At 42.4% G+C, this 16,059-nt stretch overlaps 1 protein-coding gene across 1 annotated transcript; it reads left to right on the forward strand.

Moving 5' to 3' along the window:
* Window positions 1-986: 986 nt before the first annotated feature.
* Window positions 987-1,541, forward strand: LOC142171944 (secreted RxLR effector protein 161-like). Its single transcript, XM_075235670.1, has 2 exons — window positions 987-1,183; window positions 1,265-1,541. Exons 1-2 carry the CDS (start codon window positions 987-989, stop codon window positions 1,539-1,541), a joined length of 474 nt encoding a protein of 157 aa, XP_075091771.1.
* The last annotated feature ends 14,518 nt before the right edge of the window (window positions 1,542-16,059 follow it).

Consider the following 16,059-nt stretch of genomic DNA (forward strand, 5'->3'; position numbering starts at 1 on the left):
GAAGGTTTTTTTCTGGGTTATTCACTGAATAGCAGATCTTTTAGAGTCTATAATAAATGCAAATTGTGTGTAGAAGATTCAGTACATGTTATCTTTGATAAGAATAATACTTCGGCCGAGAAAGGAATTACTGCATGTGATGAAGATCAAACACATGTAATTCAGGAGACAAGCAAATCTCAAAAGTCGACTAATAAACCTGACAGTGTGGTAGAGTCAACTAATGAGATTAGCAACAGTCAATCAGAACCTTCAGAGGAGTCAACTACTCATACAGTTCGTCCAAATGAATGGAGAAGTGAACCAGAATATCCTCAAAAGTTCATCATAGGGGATCCAAGCGAAGGAATGAAAACCAGGGAAGCTCTCAAGAAGAAAGCTAACATAGCACTGATTTCCCAGATTGAGCCAAAGTAAATAGAGGAAGCTTTGAAAGACTCAAGTTGGCTGCAAGCAATACAGGAAGAGCTAGATCAATTCGATAAAAATCAAGTATGGAAACTGATGCCCAAGCCTAAAAATGATCCCGTAATTGGAACAAAATGGGTCTTCAGAAATACGCTGAATAAGGATGAAAAAGTTGTGAGAAACAAAGCCAGATTAGTTGCTCAAGGATACTCTCAACAAGAAGTAGTCGACTATGACGAAACCTTTGCTCCAGTAGCTCGACTGGAATCTATACGAATTTTTCTTACATATGCATCCTTTAAAAGATTCAGGCTGTTTCAGATAGATGTTAAAAGTGCCATTTTGAATGGTTTCATTGAAGAGTAGGTATACGTGAAACAACCTCCTGGATTTGAAGATTCAAAGTTTCCCTACCATGTGTACAAACTGACCAAAGCATTGTATGGACTGAAACAAGCTCCACGAGCACGGTACGAAAGACTTAGCTCATTTCTTATTGATCACGGATTTACAAGAGTTCTAATCCTCTTTTGTGCAAGGAATTTTCAAATCTTATGCAAAGCGAGTTTGAAATGAGTATGACGGGGGAGCTAACGTTCTTTCTTGGACTTCACATTCAACAATCTGAAGAACGAACGTTCATATGTCAAACAAAATATACAAAGGAGTTGATTCAAAAGTTCGGTATGAGCAATGCCAAAGCTATTGGCACACCAATGAGTCCTTCAACCAGTCTTGACAAAGATGAACAGGGAAATCCTGTTGATGAAACTAAGTATCGTGGAATGATTGGCTCACTTCTTTATCTAACTGCTAGTTGACCGGATATTATGTTTAGTGTCTGTAAATGTGCCAGGTTTCAGTCAGCTCCTAAAGAATCACATCTGACTGCAGTAAAGAGAATTATTCGATATCTTATTAGAACTGTCTCTCATGGATTGTGGTATCCACGCTCTAACAATTTTAAACTAGAAGGTTTTTCAGATGCTGATCTTGCAGGTGATAAGGAAGATAGAAAAAGTACCAGTGGAACATGCCAACTACTTGGAAAGGCACTGATATCTTGGAACAATAAAAAGCAAGGATCAGTCGCATTATCCACAACTAAGGCTGAGTATATCGCCATTGGATAATGTTGTGCACAATTACTATTGATGTCTCATCAATTGGGTGACTATGAATTATTCTTTAAACCTATGCCAATTTTCTGTGATAACTCTAGTGCTATATGTCTCTCAAAAAATCATGTGCATCATTCTAGGGTAAAGCATATAGACATCAAGTATCATTTTATTAGAGAGCATGCCCTTAAGGGAAATATAGAACTATATTTTGTTGGAACTACTGATCAATTAGCGGATATTTTTACTAAGCCTTTACTAGAGGATAGATTCTGCTTTTTAAGAGAATTACTTGGTATTATTTGCATTAATCATTAATAGTAGGACCTATGTGTTACTATATGGCTAATGCTCATTTTTAATCATTAATTGCGCCTCTGAATTCCCTCTTTTTACCTCTCTTTTCACATCAGTTGCAGAGTTCAAAGAAGGAAAACCAATCTTCACGTCTGATCACTGACACCCCTTCCTTTTCTGTACTCAACCGTCAGAAACCCTTCTTTTAATACCTGAAACCCCTTTTTAATCTCCATCGTCTCTATCGCAATCTTTCCTCAACCAAAGCTTTTCCATGGCCAAACACTCCAAAAATCCCTCTGCCTCTACCAGGAAGAGTACTCGCTCCAGAGCAAAACCCCTTTCTCAACCTCCAGAATAAGTAGACCTAGGGTCCGACCATTCAGAAGATTTTGCCTCCTCTCAAGCGGACCTCTCAGATCATTCTCATACTTTAGGAGAAAAAGCCTTGGCAAAAAGACATATGAAAGAACCCCCTGAATCCTTTACTCCAAAGATGTCGAAAATAGATCTCTCCAGCTCTTTAGAGTCTGACCTAAATTTCTGGGATTCTCCAAACAAGGATTTTTTCATCGCTTTGAAAGACAAGCCAATTGCTCATGGGAGGGTAGTCAATCTTGATGACATGGAAGCCCTAAATTGTAAGGTAAAAGATATGTTCGTCTATCAAGGCTGGTCAAAATTCTTTTATGTTCCCCCTCCTAAAGTTTATGAACCCCTAGTGAAAATGTTTTATGCAAATATTCGCTTTAGTAAATATGACAAGTTGGAATCCTTAGTGTTAGGGAAGCGCATTGTTCTTGATTGTGCCATGTTTGACTCAATTTTCCAATGTAAGTGTTATGGTTTTCCCATGCTTTTTAAAAATTCCTGGCCTAATGATTTTGAAATCTCTTTTGATCAAGCAAAACAGTGTATTACTGAGTGTCCATCTGAATCTCTCCCAAACCAGTTAGGTCCAACTGATGTTAGTTTTGAAACTCGTATTCTAGCCCACATTGTTGCAACTACTCTGCTTCCTCGTACTGGTTCTTTCTCAACCTTCTCTCAAAGAGATACTTTTCTTGTCTATTGCCTTGTGACAAAACTCAAGATCAAACTATCCTTATGGGTCATACATTTTATGATTGAAAGTGCTGATGATAACCCACCAGTCTGCCTTATGGCATGGCCATCACTCACATTCTGGAAGCTCATAATATCTTCATCTCTGAATATCCCTTCATCTCTGTTTCAAAATCTTACAATTCCAAAGCGTTTGCGAGTATGGGGTATGTGTGTATGAAGGGCTCATGGGTTAAGAAGCAAGAAGGTGAGGTCAAACTTGTTCAACCTGAATCAAAATCCAAACCCTATGTTTCCCATCATAGTCCTAGTAACCCTGACCTTGCTGAAAAACTTGCTGCCATTGACAATCAGCTGTCCACCATCAAAGATCTTTTTGCTGCTACCTAGTCCACTGTTGGAGACATTCATGCAATCTCTAAAGAAACAGGGTCGAATAACACAGTCAAAGCATTCAAGAAGGTACACAACAGGCTTGATGGAGTGACTGTCTCAGCCAGTGCCAGCTTTGATCAACTGAAGGAGGCGATTTACAACACTCTTACATATTTCTTGCGTCGTTAATGTGGAAGCTTTAGACAATATTTTTTGTTGTGCTGTTTTGGACTGGATAACCAGTCGTTGGATGATGTTTTGTTTTGTTTTGCCATAACTCTGCAAGCATATCATGCTATAAATCCTGTTTTGGTATATAGTATATTGTTATCTGCTGTTATGCTGATGCCAAAAAGGGGGAGAAAGGATATATATAGTCGTGCAGGTACATGCATGGAAGTCGACTAAAGGTACACGCGGCACCTCTTGAGGGAGAGTCATAGATCCTGCAAAAGAAGTCGACTAAAGGAAGTAGTCTAAACAACAAAGTCAACTGCACTCATTGAGGGGGAGTAAAATACAGGGAAGTCAACTGATGTTTACATATATTATTTTGTCATCATCAAAAAGGGGGAGATTGTTAGGTTTTAGTTTTAATTATGAAAATAATGTAATTGCTCTTGGTATAGGGACTCAAGAAAAGCATCCAAGATTGGAGGAATCAATTAAAGGAACTCAAGGAAAGCATCCAAGATTGAAGGAATCAATCAAAGACAAGGAAATCAATCCGAGATTGATTGAAGCGGAAAAGAAGTATCGAAAATCTTGCAAGATGATCAATCAAGTTGCTATTACTGGAAGGACCAAAAATCAAGGAGTAAATCCGGCGCTATCAAGACCTGTAGAAGGAAAGCTATTAAAGTCCTTTCATCAAGGAAGAGCAACGGCAAATAACCTTATTCTTGGAAAGAATCAATCTCTTTCCAAGGATCAAATCTCTTGGGTTGGCAAATCTCTTTAGCAACGGCCTCTTACAAAGTATTTATACACATCCTTAAACCTTAAAAAAATATACTTTGATCGAACCAAATACCCTCTCTTTGTTCTACTGCAAACAAATATTGTAGCTCTATTAGATCTGATGTGTAACAAGTTAGAGAAGAAAGAGAGAAAAATACTGGTGAGGTATTGTGTCAAAAAGAAATGAGTGACATAGAAACTGAGCCATTGGTGTAAACCACACCATTCACGATTATACTCCAAAAACTCATTCCAGAATAGTGGCTAGTAAAACAAAATTTAAGTTTTTGCACTTAGAATTACTTATAATAACTCTTTATAATTTGGGGTCGTTAGAGTAATTCCCGAAAGGTGGAATATCGAGGTCTCACCTACCATATCTACCTTGTGTTACACAAATTAATACCAACACTTAACACTAGTACTCTATTTCTCTATGGATCCGTGAATCACTATGTTCAGTAATGGTGAAGATTTTTTTTTTCTCTCTTTATCTTTGTAATTTACTTATTGGAAGTTGGAAGTTGAACACGGCAAGTTCTCTTCATGAAGTCTACAGCATTTATTAATCTGACGATTTAGATTTGACCGTCGCTTGAGCAATGAATTTCATTACCAACTTCTTTAGAAAAGATATTAGATACAATAAAAATGTGTAGTTTGCGCCCCTTATTTTTCTCAGAAAAAATGTGTTATATTTTTACTAAATTATTTATTAATTACATAATGAAAGAGGGAAGGAGGAAAGGCGAAAGATGCTACTCCATTATGAAATGTGAACTTTCCTCTGCAATTATAGAAAGAGGAGGAAGGGGGAAAGGCAATTTAAGGAATTTGAGACTTCCACCTACAATCTTAAAAAAAGTATGATATTGATCACAAAATTGTGGGTATTTACATATTTTAGTTGTTAATGATCTAAATGGAGAATTTCCAAGTTGAATCCAAAAGCATATTCGATTAGTTGAAAGGTGGTGTTACTGCTTCTTACTATTATTTTTTTTTTTAATCTTGCTTTGAGTTAGGATTTATCTAAAACAGTCTTTCTACTTTTTAAAAATAGGAGTAAGGTCTATGCAAGGGCGGATGTAGAGTATCTGTATACGGTAGAAACCGAGCTCATCTATTGCATGACAAATCGGGGATGAAACATAATGGATTGAAGATCGACCCTGGGTTCCATCGAACCTAGGCACGAGGTTAGAACATGCGTATTCAAGACTATCGAGTTCATAACCCCGGAACTGACCACGACTCCGAATTAGCTCGAGAAAATATTATCGAACCAAAATAACAGAAGGCCGAAATATCCGTAATCGGTCGGATATCATGGCGGAAATCTCGGCATGTATCAATGAAACCGATTAATTAGCAAATCATGAGATTTTTTACCATATATAGAATTATACCTAAAGTAGGACTCCTCTACTATATAAAGGGGGTCTGATTATTTGTAAAGGACATTGTAACACGCACCCCAAAGCAATAAATATTATTTCTAGTCATTATTATCTCATCACTTTGTTCCGGTACTGATTGCAGCATCTTTGACTCGAGGGTGACTAAGCTTCAAGGCCAAGATTGTTCAACCTGTGTGGTTTGCATTTACTTTTTTATCATTAATTTCAATTTGAATCTGATTTCTCATTTTATATCAAGTTAGATCACGTATCCTTAAAACCGCATATAAATTTAATTATTATCCGATTTTGAGGGTAAACAGATTGGCGCCCACCGTGGGGCTAAGGATAATAGTGGTTATTTGATACAAATCTCCATAACATACACTGCTTTACACTTTCTCTTTGAAGTGTCTTTGATTCTAGGCTAAAAAACAAAAATGTCAAACTCTCAATCAGTACCTTTGCATGTTGACAACGAGTCCGGTCACCATGGTGAAAATAACAACATAGCACCCAGTAACAAGATACCACTTGCTAATCCTGCTGGAATTCCGATCGCAGATCCGATTGACGCTAATTCGCATGTGGCTATCGATGCAAACTTGCCTACTGACCCCGAATATAGCGTCCGTGGTGGAGCCCGATCGGCAACTCGAAACACACAAAATGTTGAAGGAGACGGGATCAGTATATGAGTGACCTTCGAAATATTGTAGGCTCAACAGAAAGCGATAGCTCGGTTACAGAACCAAAGCCGTGCACGAGCAGGGTTGAGCCCGATCCTCCCCGAAAAGTGAGCTGCAGGGATGAACCGGTCATAGAAAGGTCGAAAGAACACTAATCGGGGACTAACCCCGAGATCATAAAAATGCTCGAGAAGCTGACAAAACGGATAGAATCAGGGGAGAAGAAGATCGAGGCTAACGATAAAAAGGTGGAAACCTACAATTCCAGGGTAGACCAAATCCCAGGAGCACCTCCGATATTGAAGGGCTTGGATTCCAGAAAGTTCGTGCAAAAACCTTTTCCACCGAGCGCGGCTCCAAAGCCGATCCCTAAGAAGTTCCATCTGCCCGAAATACCCAAGTATAACAGAACGACCGACCCAAGCGAGCATGTAACCTCTTATACATGTGCTATCAAAGGGAACGACCTGGAGGACGATGAGATCGAGTCTGTTCTGTTGAAACAATTTGGGGAGACCCTGTCAAAGGGAGCTATGATATGGTATCACAATTTACCTCCTAATTTTATTGACTCATTTGCTATGCTTGCAGATTCTTTCGTAAAAGCACACGCAGGTGCCATCAAGGTCGAGACTCAAAAATCGGATCTTTTCAAAGTCAAACGAAGGATAACGATATGCTTAGAGAGTTCGTGTCCCGGTTTCAAATGGAAAGAATGGATTTTCTGCCGGTCGCTGATGATTGGGTTGTTCAAGCTTTCACTCAGGGACTTAATATTTGAAGCTTAGTAGCTTCCCAGCAGCTGAATCAGAACTTAATAGAATACCTGGTTGTTACATGGGACAACATTCATAACCGGTATCAATTGAAAATCAGAGTTGAAGATGATCAAATCGGGTCCCCTTTAGGGTCTATCTATCCCGTCAGAACCCTCGACAGAGTCAAGAGAGATATCGATCGCAAACCGAGGCCAAACAGGGATCGGTATCATCCATATAATGGAGATCGGAGAAGCAGCGGGTCCAGGCGAAACTCCATAAGAAACGAAAGGAGAAATGACCGAGGTCAAAGCAGCCAGGGACTTATGACCAAAAATGGCTTCGACGGGTCAAAAGACTCACCGAGGCTATAGAAATATAACTTCAATATTGATGCTTTCGCCGTCGTATAAGCTATCGGGCGCATCAAAGATACCAAATGGCCTCGACCTCTACAGTCTGATCCAAACCAAAGGGATCCTAACCAGATGTGCAAATATCATGGCACTCATGGTCACAGAATGGAAGATTGTCGACAGTTGAGAGAGAAAGTGGCCCATCTATTCAACAATGGTCACATTCGGGAGTTCTTGAGCGACCGAGCCAAGAATCATTTCAGGAATAGGGATTCTAATAAACAGGTAGAACAAGAAGAACCTCAACACGTCATTAACATGATCATTGGAGGGGTTGATATCCCACAGGGGTCGATGTTGAAATGCACCAAAGTATCCATCACTAGGAAGAAACGAACTCGGGACTACTTACCGGAAGGAACTTTATCTTTCGAGGACGAGGATGCAGAATGGACTGTGCAGCCCCACAATGATGCACCGGTAATATCTGTACTCATAAATAAAATTCGGGTTAAACGTGTGTTAATTGATCCAGGTAGCTCAGCCAACATCATTCGATCAAGGGTCGTGGAGCAGCTCGGTCTACAAGACCAAATCGTGCCTGCAGTTTGAATTCTGAACGAATTCAACATGGCATGTGAGACCACTAAGGGCAAAATAACGTTACCCGTAAACACCGCCAGAACCATCCAGGTGACTAAATTTTATGTGATCAAAGGAGACTTGAGGTATAATGCTTTATTCGGGAGGCCATGGATCCACAACATGAGGGCGATGCCCTCGACACTACACCAGGCACTGAAATTCCCAACACCTAATGGAGTAAAAATAGTCTACAGAGAACAGTCGGCTGCGAAGGAAATGTTCGAGGTTGGGGAGGTGATACCGACATCTACAGTTTCAACATCGAAGGGCCCAAACATATGGTAAAAAATGGGGCCAAATAGCAATAACTGATACCATCTTCGACAGATTTGGACAAACAAAAGGAAATCGAGGATGATAATTATGGGGTTCCCAAATCTTTTATAGCCCCTGATGATTCCGACGCCACTAAATCGACAATTGAGGAGTTGGAACAAGTCATATTGCGATAAAGCTTACCCGATCGAAAGGTATACTTGGGCACGGGGCTAAGCTCCGAGCTCAGGGAAAAACTCATTCAATTTCTTATAACTAGTAAAGATTATTTCGCTTGGTCCTACCTCGATATGACAGGAATCCCATCAGAGATAACCACTCACAAGCTAATCCTGGACCCAAAATTTCACCTGATTAAACAGAAGAGGAGACCCCAGTGCGAGATCAAGCATGCTTTCATCAAGGATGAGGTGTCTAAACTTCTTAAAATAGGCTATATTTGAGAAGTTAAATACCCGGATTAGTTAGCAAACATAGTAGTAGTCCCTAAAAAAGGGAATAAACTAAGAATGTATGTAGACTACAAAGATTTGAATAAGGCATACCCCAAAGACTCTTTTCCTTTGCCCAACATCGACCGTATGATCGATGTCACGGCCGGCTATGAAATCCTCAGCTTTCTCGACGCCGATTCCGGGTACAACCAAATACGGATGGACCCAGGTGATCAGGAAAAAACTTCCTTTGTCACTAAATACGGCACATATTGTTATAACGTAATGTAGTTTGGATTAAAAATGTTGGTGCTACTTACCAACGCCTAGTAAATCGGATGTTCGAGGAACAAATAGGAAAATCAATAAAAGTTTACATTGACGGCATATTAGTTATGCCCCTGCGAGCAGAGGACCATTTAAAACATTTACAGGAAAGCTTCAGCATACTGAAGCAATACAATATGAAGCTGAACCCAGAAAAATTTGCGTTTGGAGTTGGGTCAGGTAAGTTCCTCGAATTCATGGTATCCAATCGGGGAATCGAGATCAATCCCAATAAAATCAAAGCCATCGAAGATATCACAGTCGTGGACTACGTAAAGGCCGTGCAAAGATTAACCGGGCGAATAGCCACCCTGGCAATTTATTTTGAGGTCGTCCGACAAGAGCCACCGATTCTTCGCACTGTTGAAGAAGAAGAGCAACTTCTCATGGACCCTGGAATGCCAGCGAGTGTTGGAGGAACTCAAGAGGTAATTATCGAGCTCGCCCCTACTTTACACACCGAAGACAGACGAACAACTGTACTTGTACTTGACGGTTTTGGAGATAACGGTAAGTGGAGTCCTAGTTCGGGAAGAGCAAGGTATGCAATTTCCAATTTACTATGTTAGTAGGACCTTAGGTGAGGCCGAAACTAGGTACCCTCACCTGGAAAAACTGGCGCTCGCTTTGCTAAGCACCTCTAGGAAGCTAAAATCGTACTTCCAATGTCACCTTATATGTGTCGTAACTACTTACCCATTGAGGAACGTTATGCATAAGTCGGAACTCTCGGGCCGATAGGCCAAATGGGTCGTAGAAATAAGTGGGTACGATATTAAGTATCGACCTCAGACCGTCATTAAGTCTCAAATTTTGGCAGACTTTGTGACCGACTTTACACCTGCCCTAATACCCGAGGTCGAAAGAGAGTTATTGGTTAACTCAGGAACTTCCTCAGGAATCTGGACCCTCTTGACGGACGGCGCCTCAAACGCAAAAGGGTCCGGACTTTGCATCGTACTAAAGCCACCAACATGTAATACAATTAGACAATCTATTAAGACTGTGAAATTAACTAACAACGAGGTTGAATATGAGACCATAATTGCAGGCCTTGAACTAGACAAGAGCTTGGAGGCAGAGGTAATCAAAGCCAAGTGCGACTCACTCATTGTGGTAAAATAAGTCAATGGAACATTCGAGGTCAGAGAGGAACGAATGCAAAGATACTTGGACAAATTACAGGTGACATTACATCGGGTCAAAGAATGAACTTTGCAACACGTACCTCAGGATCAAAACAACGAGGTCGATGCCCTCGTTAACTTGGGTCATCGATCGAAGATGACGAGTTCAACTCGGGATAAGTCGTACAACTTATGAGATCGGTGGTGGAAGAAGGCCACGCCGAGATCAACTCGACGAGCCTAACTTGAGACTGGAGGAATAAGTACGTGGAATATCTCAGATCCGGTAAACTACCCTCGGGTCCAAAAGAGTCGAGGGCCCTGCGTACAAAGGCGGCCCGACTTAGCCTGTCCGAAGATAGAACTTTGTTCAGAAGAATATTTGATGGCCCACTTGCAATATATCTAGGGCCGGGTGATACTAAGTATGTTTTGAGGAAAATCCACGAAGGAACCTGTGGAAATCATTCGGGCACCGAATCGCTAGTTCGAAAAATAATTAGAGTCGGTTATCACTGGATAAACATGAAAAAACATGCAAAGGAGTTTATTTGAAAATATGATGAACCCCAAATACACACTATGATGATCTATCGACCCGGCGAGCTATTGCATTCGGTTTTGTCACCATGGTCATTCATGAAGTGGGGAATGGACATCGTTGGCCCCCTTCCGTGGGCACCCGGTAAGGCTCAATTTATATTGGTTATGACTGACTATTTTTCTATGTGGGTGGAAGCCCAGGCGTACGAGAAGGTCAGGGAGAAGGAGGTCATCGATTTCATTTGGGACCACATCATATGCTGATTCAGAATGCCGACCGAGCTTGTATGCGATAATGGGAAACAGTTCATCAGAAGCAAAGTAACCAAATTCCTTGAAGACCACAAGATCAAAAGGACCCTATCGACACCCTATCACCCTAGTGAAAATGGACAAGCTGAATATACCAACAAAACCATACTCCAAAATATTAAAAAAGGTTAACCGATGCCAAAGGAAGATGAAAGGAAATATTACCTGAAGTCTTGTGGGCATACCGTACAACCTCAAAGTCCAGTACCAGGGATACCCCATTTTCTTCGGTTTATAGCGCTGAAGCATTGATACCGGTCGAGGTCGGGGAACCAAGTATCAGATTCCGATATGCAACAAAAGAATTGAATGACGAAGCTAAGAGTACGAACTTGGAGCTATTAGATGAAAGGCGCAAAGCCGCCCTTGTCCGATTGGCCGCCCAAAAATTGCAGATCGAAAGATATTATAATCGAAGGGCCAACCTTCTACACTTCAATACCGGGGATTTGGTACTAAGAAAGGTCACGCTAAGCACCCGAAACCCGAATGAAGGAAAATTAGAGCCGAACTGGGAAGGACCGTACCAAATTATCGAGATCACCGAAAAAGGATCCTACAAGCTCGGAACAATGAACGGCAAGCAACTACCGAACAACTGGAATATAACTCACTTAAAGCGATATTACTGCTGAGGTATGGCCCCGTTCTTTCCTTTATTTACATCTTAAACTAACCCCTGCATGCAACCAACAAGGGACAGTACGAGATTTTAGGTCTGAAAGCACGCGTTGCACTCTTTTTTCGTTGAGCCGATTTTATCCCAAATAGGTTTTTCGGCAAGATTTTTAACAAGGCAATAAGTAAATCGTGCTAACTTAGAATTAAAGGCTGGCAACGAATCGGTGATGATGATCATCAGCATTCGAGGCCTATCTTCGGTCACTGGGGGCATTACCCTCTGATATCGACTTTGGAATGGAAAGAGACTTCGGGATTGAAGGGTCTCGATCGATAGGATTCAATGTAAGGGCCAAATAGTCAAATGAATTGTGCCCACATAGACTGATTGAACTCTGACACAAAGCATGTACACATACATTACTATTATGCACAAGAATAAAGAGAGGTCTCTTCCTTGCAAACATCTTGTCTTTTAAATTTTTTCCTTTACATTTCTTAAGGAATTCCCTGCTTCCGATCAAACGAGCCCAAGGGCCACCTTAACCAGAGTTCGAATAATCACGCTCTCACTGGGGAACTGCCGTCCGAAAAACAAACCCGAATGGTCCGAGCTATTAGACATTGGGGGTATAAGACCTATTAGGCAACCCCCGAATTTTATATGCTAAGGCCACCCCCATTCGGGGACTGCCATCTTAGGCAAACCCAGATAACTTGGGATAATGATATTAACATGAGACAACACCCGAACTATAAAGGCTACGGCCACATAAACATGGCTCGGAGACGTCTGAAACCTGTAACAAAAATAACAAGGTCTCGAAATTTCTTAACCGGTTCGAAAGGCTACCCTCGACAGACTTTGGGGAAAGAAAACTTTCGGTCACACCGAACCCCCACGATGCCTTAAAATAAAATAGTTGAAGGCAAGGTTTCTTCGAGTCTCTAAAGAAAAACCAATTGTTTCATGCCAAGGCATTTAAATCTTTGCAAATAAGAATAAACAAGGCAAAGAGAAAATTTGAAAGTTGTTGAAGGGAAAAGAACTTATATTCATAAACAGAAATTTCTTAAGGGCCGAATGGCCCCGATATAAAAATTTTACAACGGCCAAAACGGCCTCAAAAAAACAAAAGACAAAAAAATATTTAAAAAGATCCTAAGTGGCCTAGTATTCGCCGGAGCCGTGTCATCACCTTCGGGGTCTCCGTTACCTTCGGACTCATCCAAATCTTTAGATCCCTCAGAATCCTCCTCTTCGGGATAAGCCAGCTTCATGACCTTGGCTTTGAATACCTTGGCATTCTCGATTTCGGCCAGCAAGACAAAACCCTGAGCTCGAACTCCCTCGAGGGCCTCCCTTCGAGATTGCCACTTCATATGCTCCACTAAGTTGCTCACTTGATCCTGAGTCGCCTCAGCATCGGCCTTGTACTAGGCCACCCTCTCATCAGCCTCGGCCTTAACCACAGCAACCTCCGACTTGGCCACCTCAAGTTCCCATGCCAGATTTTCTTGGCCGAAGATCGCCGAGCTCAGTTGAGACTAGAGCTCCTCGATCTTATTGGACTAGACCTAGACCTTTTCTTTTGCAACCCGGAGCTGTACCTCAGTCGAAGCCAGTTGTTCTCGGACAGTCTCCTTTTTCCGAGGCCATGCGGTCCATGTTTTTCTTCCATTCGTGGGCCTCAGCTTTCACCGTGTCCACCTCTGCCTGGAGCTACTCGATCTGGTCAAGTTTCTTTTGAACCTGCGGGTTTGGGTCGTTAGCCACTGTGTCTGAATCATCGTCACTAACTTCAAATACTCATCTTACCTACTCGACAAGGTCGACATGCTCCTTCCGAGCCGCTTCTAACTCGGCCTGGAGCTTCTCACCAAGGAGCTTATAAGCATCCCTCTTCTCAGTAAGCTCCCGGGTCTCGGCCTCATGTTGGTTTAACTCTTCCCGATATCGGAGAAAAGTTTCCTGATGAAGAACCGAGGCCTACGAACACAAAGAAGAATGTTACGAAGTTACCTGATTCAACGCATGTTGAGCTTCGTTAAAAGACAGGGGGCCTCCACGTCGTCCATTTTGGCTTTATCCTCTTTGGTCACCAGGCATCGAAGATAGCTGGCAACCCTCACGGGGCGGAGAAAACCTGGGCATCCTTAAGTATGGATATGATGATTGTCCGCTTTCGGTCAGGATCTGCACTCGGAGCTGGGAATCGGTCTACTAATCTCAGACTCGAAGAAGATCCGATGGCTACCGAAGACGGCATCTTCTTTGGTACTCGTAAGTCACCTAACCCGGTGATAACCTCCGAGGCAGTAGAATCGAAGCCATCGAAGAAGTTGTTAAAGGAATCTGCCACCCCTTGAGGCCCTTCATTTGGGCGTCCTTTCAGTATATGGGCCTTATTTATCATGGAGTCGGTGAACGATGGTTACCCGGAAAGATCTATCACCCCCAACGCATCCTTCGGGGCATATCCCTCAGCCCGAGGAGTACCGGATGTGGTCTCCTTGTCGACCTCCCCAGATCGGGGCAAAATGGCCTTGTCCTTCCCTGGTTCGGAGGCCTCGGCCACTGCCTCCTCATCAGCTACCCTGATTTGAGGCAGCTCGGTACCGCTTCTCATGCGGGTCATCAGATCGAGGCTTCTTCTTCTTCTTTGGACTCGTCCCTCAGTCGAATGAGCGAATCCGATGGGACCTCTCGGGTACTGACATTTTTCTTAGATTTGCGCACCAGCCTCCTTTTTGGTTTTTTCTTCTCCGAGAGAACTCGTAGCCCTTTTTCTCTTCTTCTCTTTATCCTGCCTCGGAACAGATGGTTCGAGAAGGATGTCTTCATCACCAGACGGGGGCCTCATTTCGACATCTTTGGGAAGACCTACAAAGGAAGAAAAAGTGAGAACGAATGCAGCTAAGAAAACTAAGTGTTAATTCACTCAATAGAGAAATCTCACCATGAGCACAGGCCTCTTACCGGCCCTTCGAAAGTTCGCACCACACGCACTCGGAATAGGGTTTTGGCGACACGATGCCCTCGACCCACTCCTTGAGTCGAGGAACTGCATCCGGCATCCGAGCAACAACTGCATCACAAAGAATCGATAAGAAGAAGGGCAAAAGAAAAATGATAGACAAAACCTAAAAGACAAGGTTATACTTACGCTTCATGCTCCATTTATTAGGAAATGGCAGTTCCTCAGCCGGGATTAAGTTCGAGGTCTTCACTCGAATGAATCGACCCAACCAGCCTCGGTCCCGATCCTTGTCAATGCTCGAGAATGGGACCTTACTGGACCGACGAGCAAGTTTTATTAGCACCCCTAGATAGAGTCGGGGACTGTACAGACGCATGAGGTAATCGATGGTGAAGGGACACCCCTCGATCTTGTTTACAAAGAAGCAGAAGAGATGACTATCCTCCAGAAGGAAGGATGAATTTGGCCTAGGGTCACCTCGTACCTCTTACAAAAGGCGATGATGACCGGGTCCAAGGGGCCTAACGTGAAGGGATAAGTATAAACACTCAGGAAACCCTCCACGTGGCACCTCCTCGGGCGTAGGCACCACCACGTACTTACCAACTCAGTTGCAATCCTCCTTGACCTTGGAGAGGAAGCTGTCGGTGATCGAGCATATATATCTCGAGACTGGATCGCACCGACCCGGGACCGATGGAGTTTTCTCGACCTTAAAATCAGCACTGGTCGGGCACCCCGTAGGAACGAACATCTTTAAGGGGGATCCGGTGTCGTTTCCTCTGTAGCAGCAGAAACATTTTCCTTTTCAGCCGGTCGCGAGGCAGAGGGAGTTTCTTTTTGGGGAACAAACTTAGAAGTCTTTGCCATTTTTTGATGAAGATGAAGAAGAAGGAGTTAAAGAGGTACGCTTGAATAGTTTAGACAAAGGAGAAACCCCTACAAAGCTCTCAAGAAATTGGAGAAAACACTAGAAAATGCAAAGGTTCTTCAAGAACAAGAGTAGGGAAAGATTGGATGTAAAATTTGAATAAACGAAGGAGGAAGTATTTATAGTTTGCAAATGACGGTTCAAAACCTGTAGTGGCCGACCAGCAACTGACGAATATTTAATACCATTTAGATGTGACTGACGAGATGTTTTGCTCATTTTGTCGTTTCTGACACAAAGTATCAAGACAAGGATCGAGGGCTCATATCGTTTCTCGTCGTTTACTCTCCGAAAAACGAAGGAACTATATGTGTACGGTAGAAACCGAACTCATCTATTTCATGACAGATCGTGGATGAAACATAATGGATTGAAGATCGACCCTGGGTTCCATCGAACCTAGGCACGAGGTTAGAACATGCGTCTTCAATAT

This window comes from Nicotiana tabacum, chromosome 17, assembly GCF_000715075.1.
Source record: "Nicotiana tabacum cultivar K326 chromosome 17, ASM71507v2, whole genome shotgun sequence".
NCBI classification, from domain to species: domain Eukaryota; kingdom Viridiplantae; phylum Streptophyta; class Magnoliopsida; order Solanales; family Solanaceae; genus Nicotiana; species Nicotiana tabacum.